This window comes from Botryllus schlosseri, chromosome 10 (assembly GCF_051294905.1).
Source record: "Botryllus schlosseri isolate E-star chromosome 10, Bs_hap1, whole genome shotgun sequence".
NCBI lineage: Eukaryota > Metazoa > Chordata > Ascidiacea > Stolidobranchia > Styelidae > Botryllus > Botryllus schlosseri.
In genome coordinates this window covers 26,384,910-26,398,827 of record NC_137245.1, presented here as the reverse complement: position 1 = coordinate 26,398,827, position 13,918 = coordinate 26,384,910, and the positions used below count along the sequence as shown (strand labels likewise).

General features: G+C 39.9%; 1 protein-coding gene across 1 annotated transcript; it reads left to right on the top strand.

The window, feature by feature from the left end:
* The first annotated feature begins 1,336 nt into the window (after window positions 1-1,336).
* On the top strand, window positions 1,337-8,683 carry LOC145448899 (uncharacterized). The gene is made up of 2 exons (XM_080327346.1): window positions 1,337-1,829; window positions 5,859-8,683. Exons 1-2 carry the CDS (start codon window positions 1,433-1,435, stop codon window positions 6,173-6,175), a joined length of 714 nt encoding a protein of 237 aa, XP_080183472.1. The 5' UTR covers window positions 1,337-1,432; the 3' UTR covers window positions 6,176-8,683.
* The last annotated feature ends 5,235 nt before the right edge of the window (window positions 8,684-13,918 follow it).

Below are 13,918 nucleotides of genomic sequence, written 5' to 3'. Positions count from 1 at the left end.
TATGACTCGAGTCCGAGTCCAAGCCATTGTGTTGACTGCTCAGTTCCCAGTTAAAGTCCTGTTAAACCCACTTTTATAACTCTGTTTGGTGATATCGAATCAAATAATTCTGCCATCGGCAAACATCTGTTGGATAATCCGATTTGTGCGAATAATTATCGAGACGACCGATTTCGAATCGTAGGGCGAGGCCGTTCACAATTCCATTTGTGTGCCTTGGAATCAACTTTTATCAAAATACACCAACCAAAACTCTGTCAACAAAAGGAGTTCGTGTACCACCTGAAAATAGTACATTGAACGCTCTCTCATTCGAAATTCCATGCTGGTGACGTCATATTTTGTGATACGATTGTTGATATACAATGTTCTTTCCAATTCTCTACTAGTTGCTGACGATTACCCCTGACGAGTGTCAGCCGAAAATATTCGGGTTCATTTCAATATGAATATACTATTTAATTGTATATTGAAGTTCTGTACCTCCAAGAAGCTCTTCTGATATCGAATGGTTCGCATTGATAATATACTAATTTTCCTCAATTTTAACAGTTTCTGGTCGTATTTTCAAGTACCAGTACGGTACCAATATACGAAATCCCAATATGCTGGTTACTTTACTGTTCTCCGAAATGACAATGAAATGTCTGTCTTGGCCGTCTGAGTCTCAGGTCATATGACTTGGTTCGAGTCATGCGCAATGACTCGAGTCCAAGTCGAGTCAATACACAGATTGACTCGAGTCGAGTCATTTCCGTATTTTGAGAAAATGACTCGAGTCATCAGAAAATCGTGACTCGAGTCTGACTCGAGTCATTACAACACTGCCTTACTGAGACACTTAGAAAATGACTTCCAAGTGCAAAGTACGCAAATTCTTTGTAATATTGTTAATCATAATCAGTATCTCTTTACCTATAGCTTGTGCCTATTTTGCAACCAGTACCAATTTTTATCTTGACAATTTCTTGGGTTGCCTACTGTGAATGTTCCTGCTTCGGTTTTCACATATTTTTGATACATTACGAACATGTTATATTCCAGTTTCTCATTGCAACCAACCTCCTTTCAGGCTGCAGCTGACTTGATGTTCTCCCGATCCCTATGCTACAGCCTGGTTCCAAATGAAATATATTTTGCTTGGTATTCATGTATCTATCTATGTATTTTCATGGAACGGAATGAATTCTCTATCTCGCTGTCTCGCTTCCTAACTACAAAGTCTTTGGCACCTGTCTATTAATTAGAGATATAAAACATCAAAGTAGCTCAGCACGAATTACTAGGTATGGTTTTGACTACTTGGCACTACATATTTAAGTGGTTATATTTTTGAACAACTTCACAGTTTTCAGTATTTTAGGAAAAAGTAGGCGTAGAGTTGTTATCTTATCTTTATTTCAGGTTTTAGGCTTGGGTAGAACTAATAACTATGAAGAAAAAAGGGCACGCTGCTTCCATTTCATTCATTGGCCTGGTGACGGTTGGATTCTTGGCAGCCGGTCTTGGGACCAAGTCGTGGACTGTTGCCGAGTTGTCGCGGATCCAGTCAAATAACGAAACGTGCATTGTTGCTCGAACTTTGGGGCTTTTCGCTCTGACTGACACATCTCTTGATGGATGCATTCTGCCTATTAATGAGGAATACGATGTCTATTGCGATAAGGTTGTGGAGTTCAACTACGGTCTTCAGTATGCGGTTATAGTCTTCTGCGCTCTTTCTATGTTATGTTGCTTGATCATCATGGCAGTTGCTGCATTCAACGTATGCGAGAATCCCTATCAGACTTACTGCAGCCCATTCGGTTTGATGATCTACAACGTTATCGGTAAGCACACCAATCACTACAATAATAGCTAATAGATTAGGTATATGAAATGGGTTTAAAACAGGGGTCACCAACACGCGGCCCGCGGGCCGCATGCGGCCCGTGAGGTCCTATTTTGCGGCCCGCGACCTGATTTGAAAAAATTTCAGAAAAACGCTTAGTAAATCATTTTGAAACGCTGAAATTGATTTCAGTTTAAACATGATGTTGTTGTTGTTCAAAGTAAGCCATTCTATGTGTCCAATATCACTATTCCTCACTAGTCGATACGGCTTCGGCTTGATAATATCATTCCATGGATGAAGAATTTGCTGGTACGAATGGGCATATTGCCTTGGCCCACCACTGCCAAGACCGAGACGCTTGAAAAACGACTTCGGGCTCTCCAAAAGACCATGCTTTACGAGGAGATAGTTGTCTAGCAAGTAGGCCTACCGCGTCTAGCCAACCCCAATATTGATTCTTTAATCCAGGGGTGGCCAATCTGCGGCAGTAGAAGGGAAATTATGCGGCTGTCGACACTTTAAATAACTACCCTAAGTTTCCGAAGATACCCCCTGTATCAGCTCTATCAATGAATCTGATCACATTGGCCGAAAAAGGATAAATATTTTATAGTAATATGTGAAACTATACTAGTATTTTTTGACGAAATTCACTCATGAACATTAAAATTTTTTCGCGCTTCGCGCGACTACAGACCGGTTTCCTGTGGCTCTTTACAACATAACTACTAACGATTTCGGTGCGCATAGTAAGCTGATATGCATGAACAGATTAGTTCGGAGGGTACCGGCAATGGACATGGACAGTTTAACGTGGGTATTTGGCCCCAGCTAGTTTATCACGACTAACCAACGGTATGCGGCCGCAGGCTACATGAGTAATCGAAATGCGGTCGTGAATAGCAAAAATGTAGGCCACCCCTGTTTTAGCGGGTACAGAGTGTTGTCAGATATCGTGTACAGCTCATAGTTCAAAATATAATGAAATTGATGATCATGATACTTTTTGTTGGTATTTGTGTTTATTCAATAAAATATTATTTCTTTTGTGCTGGCTATAACCGTCGCCCATGTTAGAGAGCACAGCATTCTAATAATTAACGTAGAGTTATCAGACTTGGTTGTTCATCTGCGTTGCCTACTTTTATCTCGATATTGAAGTCATGCGGCCTCTAGGAATTTGGAAAAGTGGCCCGCGACCCATTTTGAGTTGGCGACCCCTGGTTTAAAATATAACTTAATGTATAATGTCGTAGCCTACTTTTTAACCTGTAGGATGATAGACACTTGTGCGGATGGACAAAATTGCAGTGCGGATGAGAGCATGTGAAAATAGCAGGGTTTTAACCAAGTTCCGAGTCGCAAGTCAATTGACTTTAATTGTTCTGACTCGAGTCATTTTCAATTCGCCACTGAGTCAAGTCCAAGTCAGGAAGCAAGGGGTCGTGTCCGAGTCATAATGTTAAGACTTGTGTCCAATTCCAAGTCATGGAGTTTGATGTACTTTATCGAGTTCAAGTCAGGTTCAACTCACTTTTGTGAAATCATTGGGTAATATTGAAGGCCTTGGATTAATAATATATATAGCCTACTTGTTTCAACAAGTTTTTACAAATAAGTGAAAGGCAATTTCTAGGACTATTTTCAGTTTTCGGTCCTGATGTAAGAGACTTGAATAAGTCATACAGAATGTGTCGAGTGTGTAGTGTGTATCTATTTTTACTTATTCTGACGTGTAATAATTCAAGTAAACTAAAAAAGGATATTAAGTGCAGGGGAACCCCTAACTTGTCGTTGCGGCGCATTTTAAAAACTTGTTTGACTTTTGACTACCCTTGATCGTGTAGCTGTTACATTAATTTTATCTCTCATCATTAGAAGTGAATCAATATCTGTGCACTACTGTTATTACGTATCCAAAAATCAGGTTCGAAAGCGGGCATAAAGACCTGTACTAAAAGTTCGTAACTTATTTTGTGATTTTTATAGTGATATGTGACGGTTGCCCGACATATGAGCATGCGACACAATGAAAAACGACAGTTAAGCATGCGATGCTATAGCATGAGGACACATTAGCATGGTAACACATGAGCATAGGGACACGTGAGCATGGGGACACATGCGCATGGGGACATATCAGCAGGGTGAAACATGAGCAAGGGGACACATGGGCATGGAAACAGATTAGCATGTGACACTTGAGCATGGTTACACATTAGCATTGAGACTAATCAACATGGTTACATATGGGCATGGTAACACGGGAGCATGGTTACACATAACCATTGGGACACTTCAGCATGTTGACACTTGTACATGGTGATATATGAGCATGGTTACATATCAGCATTATGACAAATGAGCATGAGGACACTTGCGCATGCGACATTTGAGCATGCGACACTGGAGCATGCGACACTGGAGCATGCGACACTGGAGCATGCGACACTGGAGCATGCGACACTGGAGCATGCGACACTGGAGCATGTGTCACTTGATCATGCGACACTTGAGCATGCGTCACTTGAGCATGCGACATTTGACCATGCGTCACTTGCGAATGCGACACTTCAGCATGCGACACTTGAGCATTTTTCATATATTAGCGTGTAGTTAACTAGCGTCAAAATCATGGATTTATACCAGTCCAGACATAATATATCTCCCCTCCTCCAACCCTAATATCCCCGCTCCCAACTTTAATACCCATCACCCCAACCCTGATCCTGGGATACCTTAACCCTAACGCAAACCATAACCCTAATCTTGGGATACCTTAACCCTAACCCTAACCAACCCTAATATCCCCCCTCGCAACCCTAATACCCATCACCCCCACCCTAATCTTGGGATTCCTTAACCCCAACCCTAACCCTAACCAACCCTAATATCCATCACCCCCAACCCTGGTATTGGGATACCTTATCCCTAACGCAAACCCTAACCCTAATCTTGCGATACCTTACCCTTAACCCTATAACCCTAACCCTAATATCCCCCTCCCAACCCTAATACCCATAATCCCCCGACCCTAATCATGGGATACCTTAACCCTAACCCTAACCCTAACCAACCCCAATATCCATCACCCCCAACCCTAATCTTGGGATACCTTAACCACAGCATGGACCCTAACCCACTTAAAACCCTAATGTTCCCCCTACCCACCCACGGCACGTAAAACTTCCCTATCAAAAGAGACCCGCAAAATAAAATAATAAGTCCCGTGTTGAAATGCGAATTTGGAATCGCTTTCGTCTCACAAAAGGATATATTCTTTTAGTTCGTCTGATACCTGTAAACGCGATTCCAACATATGTGGAGCAATGACAACCTTTATCGCTTTACCGCGATTTTTGAAGCTTTTCACACAAATCTATATGGTCAAGTGCTCAAGTGTCGCATGCTCAAATGTCGCATACTCAAGTCTAACATGCTCAAGTGTCGCATGCTAAAATGTCGCATGCTAAAATGTCGCATGCTCAAGTGTCGCATGCTCAAATGTCAAAGGCTCAAGTGTCGCATGCTCAAATGTCGCATGCTCAAGTGACGCATTCTCAAGTGACGCATGCTCAAGTGACGCATGCTCAAGTGTCGCATGCGCAAGTGCCGCATGCCCATGTGTCGCATGCTCAAGTGTCTGCATATCCACGTGTCGCATGCTCAAGTGTCTGCATGTAGACGGGTCGCATGCTCAAGTGTCGCATGCGTACGTGACCCCATGCTCATGTGCACATTTGCTCTTGTGTCCCCATGCCCATCTGTCCATATGCGCATGTGTACCCATGCTCATGTGTCGTCAAGGCTCATGTATTGCATGCTCATGTGTCACCATGCTCAAGTGGCACTTACTAAATTGTCACCATGTTGATGTGTCCCTCCCTACGCCCACGTGTATCCATGCTCGTGTGACCCTATACTCGTGTGTCCCCATGTGTCGCATGCTAAATGTCCACGGACCATATGTGACCTCTCTATCTGTCAGCAACAGGTGAATGATGATTCGTTTTCTTTTTGTCAGGTCTCAGCTGCTCGTTGCTTGCGGTTGTTCTGTATGTATCTCTCCTATATACTGACCTCCGGAAACCTCTACTGACTGATAAGCCGGACACTGTTACAACCTGTGCCGGGACAAGCAATGTATACGAATCCCAAGACTATGAAGTGGAAAGCTACGGATATTTTGGCTTTTCATTCTTCTTGATGATGAGTTCGATATTCGTTTACTGTATCGGTATCGCAGTGTCGTTCAATGCTCAAAGAACCCCAAACAAACGTGCAGGACCTCGTAGTAACAATGAAAATGATTCTGTTCATAATGACGCCTTCATTTTTTAACTTGTTTCCCTTTCCTGTTTATCAACTAGAACGTAAATTTACCGTACAATCAATATTTTTATAGGCCTTTGACAATCCATGCTCAAACCGGCATCCTAAAGAAAACAAACTCAAATCCATCTTATGATCGATTCTTGTACTGTTCGATGTAACATTAATTATAAAAGTCTGTAATTTTCTAAAAGACTTTTTTAAATACCCTGAAATCGGCATGGTGAATTTCAAAAACGCTGCTGTAGTGTTGCTCACCGTAGTTTTTGTTTTGAATGACTTTTCTATGACTGTCACTTTTCTCATTCTCGTTAGTATGAAATCATCTTCAACACAGTAGTGCAATTAATCACTCACAATCCCATGACCTAATTATTATATAGACTATCACTGATTGTAGTTCCACTGTTACAATTAGCTGTTATCCTCCAATTTTTTTAGCGATTCATATATGAAATTTTTCTCTTTTATGTTCATTTATTTTTCATGCCTAATTTGTTTGAAAATGTTTCCCAAGCTGCTTAAATTTTAAATTACTAAAATAACTACTTGTGCTTAATTCAACATTGATGAATTATAATAAATTTTATGGATGATGTGGAATGTTCACATATGCGACCACATAGAATAGAATGCCGGTTCTACATCACATTCAATAGTATTTGCTATTTTTAAACAGTGCCTATTTCATTGTACTTTGACAATGTCGTGGGTTTTGATCACGACTTCATATATATGTCATTCCCAGTAACTTCCCTAGCTCAGCACTGCATGTTCCGAATGCAGCTATACAACCAATTCAGATTCACAGCCTTCCACTGTCGAATACAGTATTGAAACCCTAATTCTCGTTGATATAATAACTTTTTAGTGGCATATGTAGTAGGGTTACCATTCGTCTTCCTTAAGAGGGATTTATCCTCATTTTTCAGATTTTTGAAAATGCCCTCCAGGGACGCCTAAATGTCCTCCTTCTTGGCAATTCGTCCTCCTTTACCGCTTTTACAGCTAGGATAACGGACAGCTTCTACTGGAAATGGGCATAAATGACACTAAATAGCAAATGCGAATGTTCGAGCGTGTAATTCGGGAGTCGATCGAAAGTGGCGACTTTTTTTAGTCACCACCGCTAATTTCAAGTAAAATGTGCCTAAATTGGGAGTCGAACGAAAGTGATGACTTTTTTGTCAACTCCACAAATTTTCCCACAAAAATAGCAAAAACAGCTGTTTTCAGTCTTGATCAACTAGCTTTTCTGATTTGGTAAAAGTGCCCTCTACCGATTCGAAAATATGGTAACCCTATATTATGTAGTGTATAATTTCATTACTTGAAAAAATCATCAATTGATACTTTATTCAGATCCAAGTACTCGAATCATTGTGCATGGCTCTAATGAATTCCACCCCAGCAAGAATCCCATGATGCATTTGTTCTTCATTTTTTAATGGCACTTGATCCAAACACTGTTCATATGTAAGTCATATTGAACAGGGGTCGAAATATTTGTCGATGCACTGCTGTTGACATTTCCTTGTGAAATGTTTGCGCTTGTGAATGATACGGAATCTTGTTTGCTCGCATTAGGGTGTGATGTTGATTCAAACCATGACTGAGATGAGACTTTCATGTTCGATAGCGTGCGTTGTATATTGTGTACGGAATATATCAGTCATGATGTGTGGCTCACGTAATTGAAAGGTACCTCAGTTTTGATGCTATTGAAATACAGAGCAAACAATGATATTATTACATGTTTAGTACATTCAATTTGCTTGCTACCAAGGAGCTAATTTCTGCGTATATTGTTCCTTCAACGTTGACAAGATGTTTGCCTAATATTGGGTTATAATGATAACCGCCCCACCCCTTAACTATTTTATAATCAAGGAATTTGGTCAGTGATCAAGGACTTTTGCATATTCCAACAGAGCCTCTTGTAAAATTCACTATAGATGCGTAGTTTTGTATTTATTGGACCACTTCTATTGAAAATGTTTTCAAAGCCTAGTACTTAATTCAAGTGTGTCCCGTTTTGTCAAGTAATGAATAGTGTATAGATTTGCATCACATTTATGAAGGGTCACGGTCAGACGGTTCATTTCCTTGATCACAAAGCCACTGATAGGTATCGTGAAATTTTGGCAAAAAATACTGAAAATGCGTAGCCCAAAACTGCTTTCCTCTTTGACTAATTTCATACAAAGCATTTTCTGCTTTGAGTAGTTTTAATCTACTGAAGCATTGCTTCTACTTGTCTATCATGTACTAATTATTATTAGTTCTAGTTGAATAGTTCATATTATATTCTATGATTATTATTACTATGTTTGGGTGCTTGAATCTTGAATTTACCTAATGAGCAATTGCTATCGTTTGACCCTCGTTTTACATGGGCAATGTGCCGGTCATCAGAATTTTTCTCATTTTGAATGACATTTTATTGATGTGAAACTGTCATTTTGTTACTGATCTAATCACTGTAGTGCCATGAAATACAAATTGTCTTGTCGCAAAGGGTTGGTGAATGATCAGCTTGTAGGCGCAATTTGATTTTATCCTCAGGTGAAATTCGACTCGCACATCTTCATCCAGCTGATAACAACGGAGATCTTTCGTTGCGACTTACGAGCGTAGCCGTTTCAGAAACTTTACGCTTGCAGTTGAATTATTCTGGTGGAATCCAATAGCCGTAAACCTAGGTCCTAGCCTCGCATCGCAGAGATTGGAAATCAGTTCGAACGACAAATTCGGATCAGAGGACTTTAGTTTTTGCACTTATGGCTTATTTGAATGCCAATGGTTCTTAACAGAGGTTTACATAGGGTTACCATAATTATATCCTTGCTTTCAGGAAATCGAAAACGACCTCTTTTTGGCTATACGTCCTCTATATCGTATACAGGCACAACTAAAAAAACGCCATAAATGACGCGAAATCTGATTTGGATGTTCGAGCGGGTCTTCCGGAAGTCGGACTGGAAAAATGACCTATTTTTCTTTAGTCAAGGCAAGATGATTTCCGTAAAATTTTCAAATCTCCAGTTTTCTGGTCCGGTAAACTAACTTTTGTGTTTATTAAAAAGTTTCCTCTTTTCCGGATCCCAAAATATGGTAACCACCGCAGTACATTATTGCTTCCCAACCTTTTTTTACGGAATTCAGGATTGAATTCGGTCCGTGACATGGACAATTGCATATATTATTACAAATTTTTGTCCCCTCTCAGTCCATATGATCACATTTATCAGAGCTGGGTGAGGAGGCGGTTTCTTTGAAAATTTCGGTAACATCATTTATTATTATTAATAATTACATCTTCGGGCGGGCTCGTTGTTAGTTGCAAACTTCATATGTCTTGGTGTGCCGTGGCACGGTAATGGCCAACATCGAAATGCGTCTTTCTATAACTTAAGCGTATTTTGTATTAGGGGTAGGTGTAGGCTACCCGTACCCATAAAATTAAGACAAACAACGATGTTAATTCGCACCATGTGCGAAGAAAATAACTCCCCAAAGAAATTACACCATCATTTATGTTGAATCATGAGTTCAGTGTTACGGTTCTGCATGTATCACAGATGATTACAAACGAGGAGGGTTTATCTAGGCTTCTCGCCATCCCATACGTGTAAGTGGTGTCTTACTGAATCCTGGAAATTTACCGTGCTCCTAGTTGGCAGATGGAAAATCATAAAGAATATCGGCCTGGTGTAACTGATCATTGCATAGTCGAAAAGCATGACGGACACCACAAACGAGAAAGGGCGTATCCAATTAGAAATTTGTATTTTACGTGGAACACAAAGTGGTTGTGAGTAGCTTATTGCGTTACGGCAGATTATAACGACAAATCGTGCTGTATTGATGCATTTTCGATCACCTTGGGAGGAAATGATAAATTCCAATTCTCAGGCTTATACAATAACGCAGTGCAGATTTCACTCGCCAATGAAAATGACTGTCGCGAAAACGGGAACGTGGCTTTTGGCGCGTAGACCCAAAAAGAATATTAATTTGGAGGATAACGTGTATTTGCTAATCAAGTTTTGAGAAGATAAGTTGTTTGGAATATTTGGTAAATTTAGTAGTAAACTTAATGACTTGAAAATGCTTCGCGACCCAGTTGGGAAGCACTACTCGGGGCCTACAATATAAGTATCGTAGGACCCGCACTACCCAAACTTATTTGCAGTGAATGTTCAGTTCATGCTCATTATTGTCTTTTTGTTTTGTTTGAAAATCATATTGTAATGGGTTTGCTCTTTCAACACTGCTGTTGATGCCCATGATATTTTATGCACCAGTACAGAGTACATATTAGATGTATAGGCTTTTGGAAGTAGCCTACAGAACTTCAATATTGCAGCAAATAATGTATATTCATATCGACTAATTTATTCCACAGGCAATATGAACATATTGCTTGCTGCTACATGTAGTATTAGATGTGTAATGTACGTTGTGTGGATTTTCGTTTTTGCGACTCATCGAAGACTTGAAGAATAGAGTAACGTTCCGACTGGTTAGTAAAGTTCAAGAAGCACTGTCCTCGTCTTACATTGACTGTGATGAGAAGAGAGTTGATTCGATTGTTTCGCTCAACGAAATTATAGGCTGTGACACTTCTTAATTCAGACAGGGTATTACGCGTGTATTCAACGAGAACTATAGTTTCGATAACATTCTTTCAACGCTGGAATTACCTTGAAACGTCTATTCGGGAAAGCTAGCTTACATGGCAGTAGCAGCAAAAGACTACATATTCCAAAATTTCTGTTCAGTAATAGTGATCGACACACAAGGGATAATATATATCCAGAAAAAATGGGGAGAGGTATAAAAACTTGATGGAAGGGAACTCCAAAGTGTTTGTTTTGGCAGGGACGTAACAGCACTTTATCAGCCTCCTACAAAAACGACGTCCTTGGACCCCCTATTTTTTAAATGATAAAATTATAATATACTGATACTGACCCCTATTCACACATGGAATAAAATACGATTCGCAGACCTACCAGGCACTTTCTGTAGCTAGACATTACACATTAGGTGATCGATTCACGAACGAGCCAAAATCGTTAATAAATGTTACGGATCATCAGTGTGTAGGCCTATATTTCATTACTATTTCGGTGCCAGAGGCAAGCACGTACGTAACCGTAAAGTATTTGTCAATATGCGTATCCGGAAAGTGCGCTCCCGCAAACATCGACGACAATAAAACCTGGACTCATATTGGCCGATGCCTTCGATATTGATATGTCCCCGGCGTTGGATACTTCTGTTGCAATCCGAAACCCGCGGTAAAGATACGATTCGCACAGAAAACCTCGCCTTGTGAGAAAGTGCAAATTTGGAATCACGCGACTCTGATCCAGAGATATCTAGATATCCTTCTCTGCTCTGACCAGTGTGTGACTCGTGTTTTTTCAGTTTGGTCTACTGGTAGGCCTACGTTCAAGCGAGTCAAAATTATTTTGAATAGATGCAATGCTTGCCGGCGGTCACGAAAATACAACACGCTTTAGCGAAATAATTAATCACAATGCATATCTGGTAGTCTGGTGGAGTTTCAAAAGCTGAATTACCAATCACGTCAATTGAATATGGAAAAGAGAGGGAATCATTCCGAATGAACTGCGAATGCGATTTTTCTGCCGAAGTTGTGAACCTCTTTACGAATGCTGTTTGAGACCAGCTAAGATCGCTGTAGGCCTATATATATATAGTGGAGATGTACGGATCATGGTTTTTCGGGATCTGGATCCGATTTTGATCGATAAAATCGATCATGATCCAATCCGGATCCTGTTTCCATCTCAAATGTTAAAATCCGGATCCATGCACAAAGTTGAGCATCTGTTTGAACCAGTCGTCGATATAATGTTCTCGGTAACGCATTGAAGTTTGTTATTACTGCTTTTTCGAAATAGTGGGCAATCATAGTGTCATATGGTCAGAGGTGGTCAGTAGCGAAGAACTTCTACTTTTCGGAAGTACTCAAGTAGTTTTCCTCTACTTCTGGTACTTACTCAAGTAGATCTGATTTTCTCTACTTCTACTTCTACTTCCTAATATTTTGTGATCTACTTACTCCAATCTGAGGAATTTCGGGGCTGTTTTCACGGAGTAAAGACATTTAATATTCATAAAATTCAAGTAACGTTCAGAAATTTTGTTGCGCTTAGCGCATATTAGTGATGGAGTGACAAATATATTTTTATGAAAGTATCAGTGAATATAATTTAGGTACCGTATTGCTTAGTTCCTCTCACACCGCATTGTCGCCAATATCAAATATTTCATCACAATAAATATGGCTCACCATAACGTTTGAAACGACCGTTTCCCAATCTAGCAATTGCCTATCATATCGTAATCTAGCAGCCTATTACGTGTTTTGCTAATCTGGAAAATCCAGCTTTTTTAACGGTACACCTGACTTAGCAGTTCCCCTTTGAAGCTTTATGGACAAAAGACATGAAATATATTTTCGCTTTTTAGAAGTGGTATTGGTATTTCACTTGCAATTGCAAGTATCATACTTTCAGTTCTAATTGCATTCAGTTCTTTTGTCTGCATAACATACATCTTGAAGCATAAAAGCAAGTGTAATAATGCCTCTATTTTCCGAAAATAAAGCTACATTAAATATAACTTTTACGATCCACAATATTTGTTATTACCGAATACTAAATGCGCAAGGTGATGAAACGGTATCCGATACAACTTCTACGTATTGCTCTTCGCCTAAACTTGGGAACTTAAAATATGGGGTAGGGCGCCATGCCATGTTATTCTCTAAAAATGGGTTATTCTAGTAAACAATGGTTTAGTATCGCATTTTAATATCAATACTATTATGTGCATCTTTTTTTTTTTTTTTTATCCGGCTCGCCGTAACCGCCGGCGTTCGGCAGCCCTCTCTAATCTACAGGGCTACCTCCCGCTCGGGGATTTTACTATACTGTTTTATGTTTTTCATTCCGTTTTTATGTTTTCTAACTAAGGCACTTGAATGGTTTAAATTAAATATAACGGTTTCTTTACTTTGTTCATTGCATTTCCTATTTTCGAGATATACTGCTCTTAGGCAGTATGTCGGTGTTGCTTTGAGGCATGGACCTCTTTACAACCAAACACTCTAATATCTATTGTACAGTTTGCGGTAGGATGTGATTCGACCTTATCTTTCTGTATATTCGATAACTTTGGTAAGCGTGACTGTCTGTGACGCGCTTAGTGGGAGGATTTCGAGCCTGTTTTTTATCCTCCTCATTATCTTTTTTTCCAATCTTTCGTCCCCAATTTTTCGATTGTCGATATCTAATGCTGCTTTCAAGTCCAGGATTGTCCTCTTTATTATTGAGGCTATTATCCACTCAATTTTGTTGTTTCCGACATTGAATTTGATGGCGTCTTCGTGGAAGTTTATATTTAGCGCTGTTCCGATGTTATGGAAGATTTTTCGGGTGTACTTGCAGTCAATGATTATATGGTGAATGTTGTCATCTTTTGAGTCACAAAATTTACAGTTAAGGTCGAGTCTTTTCATTTGATTGTCAAATAGTAGGTTTCTGTGTCTTCTTTTTTCTCCAAAGATGTATCCTTCTCTCGCTACTCTAGAGAGAGAGAGAGAGATATGATATTCTTTCTCGCCTGCACCATCGAGATGCTTTGGCGACGGAGTTGCGATACGGCCCCATGAGGTCATCTAGTCTGCGCCCCCGTTTTTTTTTCTCCTCCATG